The sequence below is a fragment of the Corvus kubaryi genome, unplaced genomic scaffold (assembly GCF_017639235.1).
Source record: "Corvus kubaryi isolate FWS band 111438036 unplaced genomic scaffold, C.kubaryi_AGA036_p1.0 37334, whole genome shotgun sequence".
NCBI lineage: Eukaryota > Metazoa > Chordata > Aves > Passeriformes > Corvidae > Corvus > Corvus kubaryi.
The window spans coordinates 803,698-818,517 of record NW_024581108.1 but is presented as its reverse complement, the minus strand read 5'-3'; the positions used below and the strand labels follow the sequence as shown (position 1 = coordinate 818,517).

Sequence of the window (14,820 nt, the reverse complement as noted above, 5' to 3'; positions counted from 1 at the left end):
GTGGTTCTGGACAACTTAGCTCATTTAAAACCCCCGGGTCCCCCCCCCCCCCCCCCCATTTTGGACTGCAGGGGTTGTTGTGCCCTCACTTGGTACCCTCTGGGGGTTAAAGGAGCTAGGAAACCATATCAGACCAGCTCTCTCTCTCTCCCGAGCACTTCTGACCTCAGGGCTCCTGGGAGACCTAACTGGAGACACAGGTGAGGGGCCAGAGCAGCAGCTTTGGTGGAACAGCTCTGCTGGGGAGCTGGGAGACTCCTGTGTTGTTGCCTTCCTGAAACCTCAGGTCATGGCTGGAAACAACCACAATAAAGCAATTCTTGAGTTGCAAAAAAGAATGCTTGGGGGTGGGCAATTTTCCCCCACTTTTCCTGAAAACTGAGGGTTTGCTCTCCTTCAGACTCCTGATTAAGGTTTGCTGACTTCCATGTGCAGACAGGTTCAGGTCTTGCCCATGGCCTGTGATCACAAGCCTGATGACAGAGCATATGCTGGGTCAGTGTTTTCCAAAAGAGCCTCTGCAATCAGTGTGTTTGTTTTACTGGTTTTGTGTGTGAGGGAAAGGCACAAAAATCTCTGTCAGCCTCTTCCTGACAGGCTGTGGGAGGAAAGAAGGGTTGGCAGGCAGAAGGAATATTTGTCACATGGAGAGAAGGTAATCAAGGGGGAAAACATGCTGCTGGAGGAGGGTACCTGGCTATAGGTAACCTCCTGAAATCCACTGTAATCCTTCTTCCTTCACTGAAATCTTCTCTGGCTTGGAGAATTGAGGAATGGTGTTTTTAAGAAGGCCAGAGGCTCCTTGTGGAGTGGCAGTCACACTTCCTCACTTAATGTCAATTAAACCCCTGGAGTGGGTGTCTATGTGGCTGAGGGTGTTGGTGGTTCCTGCTCTTGGTGGATCTCATCTTGGTAGCCGGGTCAGGGATTGGCTGTGGATGCTGCACTGTGTCAGAGCCGGTGGTGATGCTGACACAGGTGCCAGTGCAGTCCAAGCGCCAGAGCTGAGAGCTGCTCACATGTTGATCCAAGCCCTTTTGTGGACATTGGGTTTCCTTTACAAAGTTAAACTTTGGGGATTTTATTCTTGTCCTTAAACTCAAGGAGAGGATACCGGCAGGAGAAGGTTCTTCATGGCTGTTTCATGCTTTGCAGAAAATGCTCTGAAGGTGAACTGGCCAGCACCCGCCAGAACTGAATCTGTCCAAAGGAAGTCCTCCTTCACCCAAAGCCTGTTTGTGGTGAGGAGGGGACCTGTACGAGGGATGGGCTCAGAGAACAGTGCTTTGAAGAGCTACACCCTGGAAGAGCCGCCATTCACACTGCCCACCGGCCACACCATTTACCCAGCCGTGCTCCAGGATGGCAAACTCGCCTCCGTGTTCGTGTACAAGCGGGAGAACGAGGATAAGGTCAATAAAGCTGCCAAGGTACTGCAGTGTGCCTGGGACACACTTGCCACAAGTGTCCCTCCTTTTATTGGAAGGGTGGGAATCAGTTAACAGGGGTCAAACCCTTGGGAGTGAGGGCAGGAGAAAAGGTGGAAGCCAACCCTGGCCACGGGGCAGAAGGGGGTTGGCAGCTGCCGAGTTCACTGTGTGCTGCATGATGAGGGCAACAATGTTCAGATAGCAGTGCCTGCCTGCCTTTGCAGGGTGCTGCCTCTTCCTGCAGATGCAAGTCGGGGTCTTTTTTGGGTGAATCCCACCCAAAATACCATATTTATTATAAATAAGAATTTTATTCTGTGTAAGATTTTCTCCATCCAGTGCCAGCAGGGAGCCTGCAAGACAGATGGAGAGAAAGAGCATGTAGTGACAGGATGAAGGGAAATGGCTTCAAACTGAGAGAGAGTAGGTTTAGATTGGATATTGGGAAGAAAGTCTTCTCTGAGGGGGGTGAGGCCCTGGCACAGGATGCACAGAGAAGCTGGGGCTGCCCCATCCCTGGAACTGTCAAGGCCAGGGTTGGACAGGGCTTGGAGCAACCTGGGATAGTGGAAGGTGTCCCTGTCATGGCAGAGGGGTGGAATGAGGTGATCTTTAAGATCCTTCCAACCCAGACCACTCTATGATTCTGTTTCAATGTATTATAAAAAGTTCTGCCATGAGTGAGGGAGTTTTCCAGGTGCTTGGTCAGGAGCAGGGATGGGCTGTCTGAATTCCATGAGAAAACATGGCTAAGGGGACAGGACTTAAGCTCTGCAGCCAGAAGAGATACCTTAGATGAGGTCTAACAGATGTCTTTGTTTCTGGAAGCACCTGAAAACCTTGCGCCACCCTTGCCTTCTGCGCTTCCTCTCCTGTACTGTGGAAGCAAATGGGATCCACCTGGTTACGGAGAGGGTGAGGCCCTTGGAGATGGTCCTGGAGATGCTCTCTGCTGCAGAAATCTGTGCAGGGATCTACGATGTGTTGCTGGCACTCATCTTCCTCCATGACAGGGTAGGTACCCCTGGCGGCATCATCAGGCTCTGGTGGGAGACGGATGAAATGTGACAGGAGAGCATTGTACCTGAATTTGTCTGGGTGACTCATTCCTTATTCCTCCCAAAAAGACAGACATGTGCCCCACCGTTCTTGTAGTCTGAAACTGCTAAAATTGGCTGCTTTGGAGGAGGAAGGGTAATTGAAAGTGTTGTGGAAACAAGGCAGCAAGCAGTTCTCACTTCGTGGATCTGCTTGCAGTATTTCTTGCTTTAGGGAAATGGGATTGCTTGGCCTTGGCATTTGTTTACAGCTGTTGACCCATGCCAGAGATTGGTGTCACCGCTGCCCTGTCTGGGCACTGTGTGTTTGCCCAGCACTGCAGGTAAATCCTAGCTCAGACTGTAGCTCTGGGGTTTTGTGTTCGCAGTTGGAGAACTCCCCTGGATTTACAGTTGCATTGCAAGGGCTATGACAGTTAGGGCTTTGTCTGCTCTAAAACCCTGGCCCTCCTGCCTGGCACCTGCTGGTCACCTACAAAATCCCAGAGGAACTGTGTGCTTTTTGGCATCTTTCCCTCAGCCCCCTGCAGCACCTAATTAGTGCTGATTAAGATTTTACATCTTCATATATCCCCCAAGTCAGTTACCCTTTTTTGGGTTTTTGTGTTTTAGGGAAACCTGACACATAACAATGTCTGTTTATCATCCCTGTTTGTGAGTGAGGATGGGCACTGGAAGCTGGGAGGAATGGAAACAGTCTGTAACTTCAGTGAAGCCACCCCAGAGGTAAGAGCCAAGCCAAGTGCACCCTGGATGCCCAGGGGAGGATTCCTGGCTTGTGGAACCAGGCCATCTATGGATGTGAAGGCCCAAGTCCTTCCACTTAGCTGGATTTGCTATTAAATGTGTTGGCTTACTTCCAGGTCTGTCCTGAATCTTTGCTCTAAGGACACCATAACTATAAACTATGATGTCTACACAAATTAATTCTCCATTAGCCCAAACGCAGCTGCTTTTCTAAGGGACACTGCTGGCTGGAGAGTGAGAAATCTTTGCCCTTCTGGACTGATACAAAATTTTTTAAAAAAGCAGGATTCAGGTTGAAATAAGTCATTAAGAAAAATAATTTAAATGCCTCCTTAGCTTGTGGCATCTTCACTGTTTGGTAGCAGAAAAAAGAATTCCTGGTCTGATTTCTGCTGCCTGCTCTGCAGAATCATTGCAGTGGCAGGCTCAGCCTGCCCTGGGTGCCAGTGGAAGGGGCAGGGGCAAAGCTGCTGCCACCCCCCCAGCCCTGGCTCATGGGGACAGCCTGCTCTGCTGCTTGGCACTGAGGGGAGGTCGAGGCAGCTCATGGCCCCTCTTGTCCTTCCAGTTCCTCTGTCACATGAAGTCAGTGCGAGACCAGTCGTCCATCCCCTGCGAGGAGATGGTGAGTGACAGCATGTGCTCAAGGAGCTTCCTGCTGGCAGCAAAGAAAAACGTGATGGTCAGGAAATACTTTTTTATTCATGTTATATTTCCTCATGCCTAAATGGCATGGAAGTGGCTCTTGGATAATATCTGAGGTTTCCTCTGTTCCTTTTGTCCCTCCTCTGTCCCATCCCTGGTTTGGGAATGGTGTTGGGCACAGGTAATATTACTTTTCAAACACTGTGTTGCTTCTAAATCACCAAAATTTTGCAAAAATCACAGGGTAGTTGCTGAGATTGCCCAGATCACTGTGGTCCCATGGTTGTGTAACTCTCACCACAGCCTTTTTCCTACCTGTTAGTACCTTCCTGTGTATTGAGAATCCTCAGGGTTGCTTGTATCACCTGTTTTCATAGAAATGGTGAAAGCTGTTGACTGCTTGCATTCATCAGGGAGTTGTTCCATCATCATAGAGTTGCTCCTTTGGGTTATAAATTCCCCAGTGGAGGTTTTTTTAGCATAATACTCTACTTGTAGGGTACACAGTGGAGCTTTGATGCTATAAAAAGAACTGGAGAGTGTATATGGTGGGGGGCGGGAATAAAGACTCATGGAAAACACCAAATATTTCATAAGCTCCTGCTTTTCTGGGTTTTTTTTATGTTTTATTTTCAGTCTGCAGACTTCAAAATCCTGCCCAGCAGCTACGGGCACGCGAGGGATGCCTATGCATTTGGGACAACAGTTGAGAATCTCCTGACAGTTCTCAATGATCAGGGTAAGAATGACATTTTGCCTGTGACAGGCCCTGTGGTTCATTCCTTGTGTGGTTGTCTTGGGGTGACTTTATGATGTGTATCCCATATCGCTGCCCTATGCACAGAAATTAATTTTTGTGCCTTTCTGTGCCTCTAAACTGAGCTTGAGAGGGGGAAGGAAAAACTGAGCAAAACTTTTTCAAAGCAGTTTGCAGCTTGTTCAAGGTCACACAGAGATAGCAACTTTTGCCCAGCTGCGGCAGGGGAGCAAGGAAGCACTGGCTTGCTGCTCCCGGGTCAGTTTCTGGCCAGTTGTTCAGTTTCTTTTTCTCTGGAGAGAGACTGAGAGTTGAACTTTTTTCCCTTCCCTGGAATTTCGGATTTTCTCCCTTTTCTACTGGACTGCTTCAATATCAGAGCACATCAGGAGGATTTTCCACCAGGCACAGAGGGCCTGGCCCTGGGCCAAGCCCCAGCTCCGAGGAGACCAAAGGGAGGACTCTAACACTTTCCCAGGTTTTTCTCCACAGCAAGAGATTTATTATTTAGCATTATTTTCCTTTTCCCATGTGTTTGTTAAATAAATAGCTTTTATCTCTTTCACTTTCCTTTGACGAAAATTTATTTTTTCCCGAACCTGGTGGGGGAGGGGTGGTGACCTGCCTTCTCTCAGAGGATATATTTCTAAATTTGGCCAAACCGGCACAGTGGTTGAACATTTCACCTTTTGTTGCAGCTGGCAGGATTGTTGTGGGTTCAGTGGCTAGTGTTGGTCTTTGTTTGCAAACCTTGGCTTCTCCTGTGTTCCCTTTTTCCTGCATTTGGACGTGGTCAGATGTGGCTGGAGGTCACCAGCCTGTGTGACACGAGCACTCCCAAAACTGCTTTGGTCCTGCCTCACCAAGGGTTATGGATGTGGCACGTGGGTCTTGAGTGCCACAGCTGAGCTGGGGCTGCAACTTGCAGCAAAGGCAGCAGGAAGATTCTTGGGAGGACAGTAGCATTCCTTGAAGGCTCAGTAACCAAGCAGCTTAGGAAGAGAAATGGAAATGCTATTTTTCCCTTCCTTTTGCACTTTTGCTATCCATTAGAGCTAAAAATAAATTTTGGGGAGGGTGGAGGACTCCTGAACATATCTTGTTCAGTGTGGAGAGAGAAATCTAACTGTAGGTGCTTTGGATTTCAGTTTCAGCAGATATTCTCTCCAGCTTTCAGCAAACCTTGCACTGTGCACTGCTGAATCCAGACCCAAAGTGTCGTCCACCACTGTCCAGCTTATTGTCTCATGAGTTCTTCAGGTAAGGACAGGAATATCAGGCCTCTCTTGGTCTTGATACTGCTTATTTCTGTCTTGCAAAGCATTAGTTTTGTGAAGGTGAGATGGGAATGCAGATTTAATCCCTACCCTTTGCAGGGATCTTTGACAAAGAGGCTCCTTAAATTAAGGAAGTGTTACCAGCCTTCCCAATGAGGTGTTGAGCAGCAGCTTTCAGGTGTCACCTCCTTGCTGGCATTCTTGATCCACCAGCATTTGACTTGGGTCCCTCTGTCTCATTCTCTCTGCTGAAGGAATGGTGGGGGTTTGCAGTCTCTTCACTGTGGGTGGTTTAAGCATCAGTAAGGATTACACTTGACAACTTTTGTTTTTGTGCTTAGGAATGATTTTCTGGAAGTTGTGAATTTTCTGAAGACCTTAACACTAAAGTCTGAGGAGGAGAAAACTGAATTTTTCAAGTAAGTGAAGGAACTGTAATGTGGAAGCTTCTTATTTCAGACATACTTCTTCCAAATGGATTGTGGGGGGACCTGGGAAGGCTCATGGCCAGAGGTACTTCCTGAGGTGGCAGATTTTGATGGCTTTGGCACATTATTTACTCTGTAATACCTTGGGTGCTCCAGCCAAAGTAACGATCCTATCAAAGAGGAAACTCTCCATCTCCTTGTTTCCCAGTTCCTTGTGAATGGTTTGGTGTTTGGGAGGAGCAGTCCCTGCTGGGCTCTGCATCATCCTGATGCTCCCCAGCCTCCAGAGTGATGCAGCTGCCAATGAGAGAGTTTGCAGTAAGACTTGTTGGGTGAATTAATCATGCAGTGCCAAGAGTAAAGCTGTTGCCTGTAATGGATGTCTTGGCTGCAGTAGTGGAACATCTTGCAGTAAATCTCACTGTTGTGGACCCCAGTAATTTTTCTGTCAGGGAATCTTCTGTGTAATCATGGCATTATATAGGCCTGAAAAGGGGAGAAGCAGAGTTTTTTTCTTTTTCCATATAAAAGAGCCTTGGTGTTCTCACAGACCTGTTTTCCTGCCTGTTTTATACTTCTGTGGTCACCATCAGTTATTTTTCATTAATTTGAGGTTCAAGTGGAGGAAGTAAGAGGAGAACGGGGATCCTTAGCAGGAACATTCAGAGTGGTTCTTACTATTTCTGTATCAGCAGTGTTTACTGAGGGAGGGAATGAACACTTCGCTTAAAGACAGGGGAGTGTTGCCCTTTTATCAGGCAGAGGGGCCTTCACAGCATGTGCACCATTCTCCTGGGCTCCTCCAAGCCTAGAGAAAAAGCAGTAACTGTTAATTGATATTTTAAAAATGAAAATCTGACAGACAAGAGCAGTTGCACAAAATTGAACTCTGATAAACTCAGTCAGTACTGTGCTGGCCAAATTAGATGGAAGTGGTTTCAAAATGGGATTCCCTCTGTGCAAGGGAAACTTCCTTTGTGTGGCAGGTAGAACAGCCTTTTCCAAAGCAACAGGAAAATTCTTGCAATGCACCAGGGTATGCAGTGAGAGGAAAACTCTGCTGCAGTTTTGACTATAGCTCTTCATGGGAGATGCCAGCTTTGAGGCAGTTTGATGCCCCAGCAGCTTCCTGTGCCAGCTGGATGTGCTTGTGACAGCCCATGATCCAGGTGTGGGGTTTTACAGGATGTGGCTCTGGCTCCTGGTTTGTGCCTCCTCCTCTTTGCCTCAGGCAGGAGCAGAGGCTTCTCTGTGTAGGTCAGAGTGCAGACAGAGGGAGAGGCTGCAGTGGAGCACTGTCTCTGGATGAGTCAGACACAAAAAGGGGAAATGATATTGAGGGAAACAGGCATAAATGCATGGAAGGCTGCCTTGATACTAACTGCTGTCTCCTGGAATGCAGATTTCTGCTGGACAGGGTGGCTGGCTTGTCAGAGGAGCTGATAGCATCACGGCTGGTACCTCTCCTACTCAATCAGCTCGTGTTTGCAGAACCTGTAGCTGTCAAGAGTTTTCTTCCTCATCTGCTGGGCCCAAAGAAAGGTGACCTTTAAATACTTCCTCATCACAATTATTACTGACAAGTTTGGAATGAATTCAGAGCAGTTGTTTCATTGAATCAAGGGAATGGTGGTGTTTCTCTAAGCAGAACAAATACTGTAACATACAGAACTGGGAAGGACAGTTATCTGTGCTTCCTCCTTTGCAGTACTTGGCACTGCTCTGCTGATGCTGGGAGGAGAATTAGGAATGATCCTGGTGTCATCACTCAGTAGCTTCTGGGTGAGCTGTCTCTCATGGCTGAAGCAGCCTTTTCCCATTCTCACCTCTGTTCCCTAGAGCAAAGTGGGGAGAGCCAGACCAGCTGCCTGCTGTCGCCAGCCCTGTTCCAGGCCCACGTGATCCCAGTGCTGCTGAAGCTGTTTGAGGTGCATGAGGAGCATGTGCGGATGGTGCTGCTGTCTCACATCCATGCCTACGCAGAGCTGTTCTCTCGGGAGGAGCTGAAGAACATCATATTGCCACAGGTTAAGGACAGCAGACCAATGGGTGGTGTATCCTGGAATACGGGATTTCACAGAATCACAGAACGGTTTGGGTTTGAAGGGACTTTAAGGGACCATCTAATCTAACCCCCTGCCATGGGCAGGGACACCTTCCACTAGACCCATCCAGCCAACAGAATCCACCCCCTTTAGCTTGTAGCACAATGTAGAAGGCTGACTTTATGGAATCCCATCCAGTCTCTACTGAGAGCTGTAGGGGATTAGAAGTGAAATGGGCTGCAAAGCTAACACTTAAAGAGGAAAGCAGTGCAAAGGCAGAGTTTTCTGTTGTGGTAACATCAGTGTGTTGTTGGTGCAGGTGTTGCTGGGCCTGCGGGACACCAGTGACTCCATTGTGGCGATAACGCTGCACAGCTTGGCCGTCCTCGTCTCCCTGCTTGGGCCTGAAGTGGTTGTAGGTGGAGAAAGATCAAAGATTTTCAAAAGCTCTGCACCAAGTTTCATGAAAACTGCTGATCTCTCCCCAGAAGGTAAAAGATACAGTCAGAATATTCTTGGGATGCTTGCATGCTCTGTCCAAGAAGTGTAGGCAGAATTTCTTGGATTTCTTAATCTGTTGCTGGTGACAGGTTAATGGAAAAAAAAGCTAATTTGCAGCCAAACTTGGATTTTAAGTTAGGTGCTATTTGCAGATACAGAATTTATATCAGAAGAAGAGCTATATAAAAGTATTTTAAATATAGGAAATATATGGGGAAAAAGTGAAACCTCTTCTTCCTTTAAGAATCCCTATAAGTAAAGGAGATAGTGTGTGTGTGTTTGGTGGAAAAACTATATTACCTTTCTAAAGGACTTATATAGGCAATTATTTAATATTTCCTCTGTCCTTCCTGTTTTTAAAAATAGTAAATCTCACCTTCTTCCCCCAATTTCTATTCATAGATTGGAAAAGGAATACAAACTTCCCTATTTTATCAGCTCTCTGGAGGCTTTTCAGCTAATGCAAATGAAGACAGTAGCCCCTGCACCTGCTAGATAACTTGGAACCAAGTGTACTAAGGGAAAGCTTGTCTGGATATTGAAACTAAGAATATTTGTAACAAGGGAAAAGTCAGCATTTGTGCAACATTAGACAAACAGATACCAAATGAAATACATGACAGAGATCAGTTTAAGTGTTTGCTTCCTGTTTATGTGTGTACCAGCAGCTACCACACTTCATTAAAATCAGTGGATGTCTCATTGCATTAGTTTCTTTACATTATTTATTTTAGTAGACTGTAGTAAGTAAACCACTTTGGATTGCAGACTGAAACCAGGTTTATTTTTCAGAATACACTTAAAATTAGGCCTGATTTAACTATTGATGAACAACAAAAACCCCACCTTTGTCCTCAACAGTGAGTGATGACCTGCAAAAAGCAACACAAGAGGCTGAGCACGAGGTTTAACAAGCTGTTTGCTCAAGCCCCTCAAAGGATGTGCCCTTTATGAAGGGTGCTGGGGGAGGGGGTGGGTTCTGTGTGTTCTGTGCAGTCCTTTCCAGTGGGCCATGTGTCTGAGGGCACTGATGATCCCTAGACTAAGCAGGCACAGCTGGCTGGGAATACAGATGAGCCCTGTGGAAGCAGATGCAGCATTGGCCCAAACTGTGCTAATTTTGAAGTGGTAGCAACTGGGTCCCACACAGCTGAGGCTGGTGCTGGCAGACCATAACCAGTGCTGATCACACCCTGCAGCTCCCAAAAATGAACTGGAACCAGGTGCTTGCCAAGCTGGTTGGGCCAGGGAAATACACCTGCCTTAGGCAGCTCCAACACACGGCCTTGACTGCCCACCACCCACCTCACCTCAGGCTGGGATATAAGGGTAGCTGTCAGTCAGCCTTCAGAGCAGACTCCCATTCCAGGAAGCTGCTGTGCCCATGCCCAGGTATGGGAGGGGGTTGGTGTAGTGTCATGAGTTTGCTTATCCTTGGAATTGTTGTGAGCAAGTGCAGTACTTCTGTATAAGGCAGGTACCAGGGGATTTTGTGATGCAATTGGGATTTTGGATCCAGCCAGGTGGCAAACAGCATTTTTAAAGCATCTGCTCTGATCATAATCAATTTATTCATTTTGTATTTCTTGAAAGAACATCTCAGCAAAAACTCACCATGTACAGTTGCCATAACTTTGTACTGGCAGGAGCTGCAGGCAGCAGGAACAAAGGAGCATTGTGTTATGTATGGATCAGGAGGTGCAGCTGTTGGATTGCTGTGCCAAGCCTCAGCATTGTTCAAATAAGAACATTCCAGTGCTGCAGGCAGTTCAGCTCAGACTGACAACACACCTTGTGGACTTGTGTCCTTTCTTTTCCTTTATCCTGGCAGATTCCCCCAGTCATGGCATGAGCAATCAGAGAAGCCAAACCTCTCAGCCCCTGAAGAGCAGTCCCAGCTTGTTCCCCAGCTCTGCAAATGCACCTGTCAAGAAGCTTCCTATGCAACAAGACAATCCCCTGGCTTCAAAGACAGGTAAAAACTACCCTAGTGCTTCCTTTCAGAAATCAAGTGTTTACCAGTGAAGTGTTGCTTGAAAAGATGTGCATTTTCCCCCATGTGCCAATCTGAAAGATTCAGTGAACCAAGGAAGGCAACAGTGAAGGAAGGGGAGTGTGATCCTTAACATCCTAGGGAATAGCTATTTGGGAAGCTGACATACACAGACTGGGTCCCTGGACTTGAAGTTGTTTCCTTATAGCAGATTCTGTGCTGTGCTTTCACCTCTCCCACAGCTCAGCAGATACTCTGGATTTACATGTCAGCTCATTCTGACAGTCAAAGCTGATTCTGTTTCCTTCCATGGCCTTTTCCCACTCACCTGTTGCTTATCAGCAATCAGCTGGTATTTAACGCAGTTCTTGTGCTCGAGGCATGAGCTCTGGCGTGCCCCAGGTCAGAGAGAGTCCAGCTGTGTTCTTCTGTGCGTCGTTAAAGCGACTTCGGCATCAGGAAAAGTGCTGCCGGCTGAGCTAGGTAGCTGGCTGCTTTGCAGAGGGAACACAGCAGGAGCCGATGGGATCGGCTCACATTAGCTCGGAGACGAAGAGAGAGGCTGTTCTGGTCTGCCTCCTAACAGGTTTATTGTTAGAAGTTTCACAGCCCGAACAAGCTCAGAAGGGATGGAATACGATGGGATCCTTCCCCGAGGCTTGTCCTCAGTTTCATAGGCAATTTGAAAACCGCGGTAAAAGGGGAAAACAACCAATGAGTTACAAGCCAGGGGGAGGATGCAATTTAACAAGAGCCACTGGGGTAAACCGAGAGGCGGGAGTTATAAGAGAACCAGTGAACAACCGAGTAACCGGGAATTTTCCCGAACCGGGGGAGGTGGCTTGTACCCGGGCACCGCCCAGGGGGGTGCAGCTTAGGCTTCTGAGCCACCCCTCAGCCCACCCTCTGAGTCTGCCTCTTCGGGAAACTCGATCCAGGGGATGGGCTGGGATTGATTGGCATCACACTGCCCCAGCCCCGCAGTGGGCTGAGTCACCGCAACAGGTATTGCCCTAGGGCTCTGAGGTAAATTCCCTCTTTTGCAAGCAGGAAGGTGTCCCTGCTTTCTAATCCAAGAGGAGCTTTCTTTCCAATCAATTACTGGCTGGTTTCCATGCCAGTTGTTCCCTGTGATGTCAAGAAGTTTTAGACAGAACTCCATCTCTGCCTGCACTTGCTCTCTTTAAACAGGTATGTAACACCTTTTTGTCTTCCACAGGTGAGCAAGGCGCTCAGCCCCCCCTGAACGGAATTCCTGGAAGCATTAATACATTGAGGAACAGCAGGAGCTCTATGACTACCTCGGAAAAGCCAGCAGAGGAGTGGCCAGACTGGAGTGAGCCAGAGGAGGCAGACACTGAGAAAACTGTGAACATTCAAATTCAGCCCCAGGTGCTGCGGGGCAGCACGGGACCTTATTTTGCTGATCATGATGTAGATGAGAAGCCTTGGGATGACTTTGAGCCCAGGAGCCCCAGTCCTAAATTGTCCTCAGGAAACTGCCTCACTGTGACACACGCTGATGCAGTTGAAAGGCCAAGGCCTCTGCCAAGTACCCATCAACTGAGCACAGAATTCAAAAGCCTGAGTCCCCCCACAAAGTCTTGCCATGGGAACAGCTGGAGCAATGACAAGTGGGACCACGAGGAACAACTGGGAGAAACTGTGTTGCCAAAAACCTTTCAGGAAAGGTTGAAGTCTTCGTCAGAGTCTGGCTTGGGAGAAGAATTCACAATCAAAGTGAAGAGGAAACCAGTGCAAGACCCTGAGCTGGACTGGTTTGCTGACATGATCCCAGACATTAAACCTTCTTCTGCTCTTTTGATTTTACCTGAGGCAAGGACAGAAGCAGTTGTTCCCACTCACTCGGGTGGGGTGTCCAGCAGAGAAGGTGCCTCCCAGAATGTGCTGTTTTCATCCAAATTTGCAGCAGCTGATGTGATTGAGGTGAGAGACTCGAGGTAGGGAGGTTTAGGTGACTGTAGCCCTGAGAGGCTCCACAGCACACAGCAGCACACACAGCACTGTAGCACAGCTGGCCCCTCAGTCAGAGCATGGGTACCTGAGGAGGGAGCAGCAGCACAGACGCATCTTTCACCTGTGAATAAAAGGTGCTGAGCTCTGAGTGACACATCTTAGCAGGCACCAGGTAGTTCAGTGGGCACTTGATACAGCAACGAGAGCTCTGTTAGGAAACAGTGAGGGAATGGACTCAACTTGTACACTACTAGAAGTACTAAGGAGTTTTAGCTCCAGCTTTTACTCTGTGCTGCTGTATCCTGGATGCAGCAATCCTGTGCTTTGTTAAGGGGAATCTTGGTTTGTCAGACAGGTAATACAAGGCTGGATCCTGGCTGCTGAACAGACATGGTCCCATTCTCAAACAGAAGGGGCTTTCAGGTCCAGAGAATGCTCAGGACTGAAGTGTTTTTCCTGGCTCTTCTAGGAAAACCTAATACCATTGTAAATTAAGGTCCAGGAAACCAGAACTTCCGGATTACAGAGTAAAGATTTTTGGGTGTGTTGTTTTCATGAAAGAATAGCTGAAGCATTTCTCTATTTCAGAGATACAGGGGGGGGTTACAAAACTGGGGTTTTTCTAAGTAGATAAATCCCTGTAGCCCAATCACAGAGACGCCAAAGACCATTGCTGTTTCCTAGGAGGGGAGGCAGCATTCGCACTTGAGCACGTAACTCACTTAGTGAATAGGTGTTGACTTCAAGTTGTTTTGCTCATTCAGCCTCAGGAGAGCTACCCCATGAATAGCAGGGAGTATAGGGAGAGGAGCCTGGGCTGTAAACTGAAGTTGTTTATGACATTTGAAAACGGCATGGTGTCCTGTGACAGAAGCACTGTCATGACCCCAACCCCATTTTGGGGGGAATGCAGTCACTACTGTGTCAGTGGGAGGGGGAGATCAAACTTACAGTGTTAGAATTCAGCAGGAAAACAGCTCTTTCCTAGGGGGAAAGAAATAGTCTAATTTATTTTTATTCTTTTTTAATGCAAAGTGGGTTTGATACAAGCAGTAAAAAGAAAAGTAAGACTCCCTAAGTCTGCTTTTGTCTTTAAGGTGATTCCTCTTGTAGTTCAAAGTTCTTTAAGACCATAAGCTGCAAATACTGACACTTAAATTTTGGGCTTTTGGCACTGCGGATGAATGCTCTGCCATCACAAGCCACATAGGCTCCTGCCTGACTCCTGGGGCTGTGCTAAGCACACAAGTACATTCCACATGCCTTAATGTTGATAATTTTATGTGATTCTAGGCTGAAGCTACAGGCTGGGGTGAAGAAGAGGAGTTGAACTGGGAAGATGATACAAACTGGTAACAGTTCTGAAGCAGACCAAGGCGATTTATGGTGTGTTGGATCCTGTGCCAGGAGTTGCTGCTTCCCCAGTACAATGGATAAAGTACCTCAGCGCTGCTTTTGCCACAAAGCAGGCACTTGCTGCACAGCCATTAGATCCCATGAGGCCTGAGCTCTTGCCATGGATGCTCCTTCCCAGTCTGTGCCAAAAGCTGCAGGGGTGAGCCTGCACTTGAGCAATATGCCCAGCTGTGGTGCTGCCACTGCTCCCGGAGAGAGGACAGGGAGATGGTGTGATGGTGCTGACGTGCCACTGGAGGCTAAGAGTGGTGTAGGAGATTGTTCCAGAACTCATCCCTGCCCTGAAAAACTGCTGACAATAAATGAAAGTCACACTGAGTTTCTTGGTTAAATGTGCCTTTTTCCTTTGTTTTTTTTTGTTTGGGGTTTTTTTTTTGAGTTTTTTTTCCCCAGAAAAGTAAAGCCCTTAGAAAGGCTCCTTTTAACTTTTCAGCTAAGAGATTATTTTAAGATGAATGTACAGTTTATTCAGCTTATTTATTTCTGTTTGTATAGTTCTCAGTAGCACAGGAGGTGCTAGGAATCATACAGTGAACGACACAAACT

General features: G+C 47.6%; 1 protein-coding gene across 6 annotated transcripts in view; it reads left to right on the top strand.

Annotated features, from left to right (window-relative positions):
• The window catches only part of SCYL3 (SCY1 like pseudokinase 3), a 16,331-nt gene extending 1,739 nt beyond the window's left edge, over positions 1-14,592 (top strand). For 4 of the 6 annotated variants that reach the window (XM_042029730.1, XM_042029731.1, XM_042029732.1 and 1 more), the window contains 13 exons: positions 1,156-1,430; positions 2,259-2,444; positions 3,101-3,214; positions 3,804-3,917; positions 4,517-4,619; positions 5,786-5,897; positions 6,256-6,333; positions 7,745-7,884; positions 8,182-8,369; positions 8,707-8,878; positions 10,720-10,863; positions 12,101-12,828; positions 14,152-14,592. In XM_042029730.1, the coding sequence (XP_041885664.1) occupies positions 1,266-1,430; positions 2,259-2,444; positions 3,101-3,214; positions 3,804-3,917; positions 4,517-4,619; positions 5,786-5,897; positions 6,256-6,333; positions 7,745-7,884; positions 8,182-8,369; positions 8,707-8,878; positions 10,720-10,863; positions 12,101-12,828; positions 14,152-14,214 (2,307 nt within the window). In that variant the 5' untranslated portion in view covers positions 1,156-1,265 and the 3' untranslated portion in view covers positions 14,215-14,592. The remainder of the gene's footprint in view (positions 1-1,155; positions 1,431-2,258; positions 2,445-3,100; positions 3,215-3,803; positions 3,918-4,516; positions 4,620-5,785; positions 5,898-6,255; positions 6,334-7,744; positions 7,885-8,181; positions 8,370-8,706; positions 8,879-10,719; positions 10,864-12,100; positions 12,829-14,151) is intronic. The other 2 variants (XM_042029734.1, XM_042029735.1) reach the window with 2 other exon arrangements.
• The last annotated feature ends 228 nt before the right edge of the window (positions 14,593-14,820 follow it).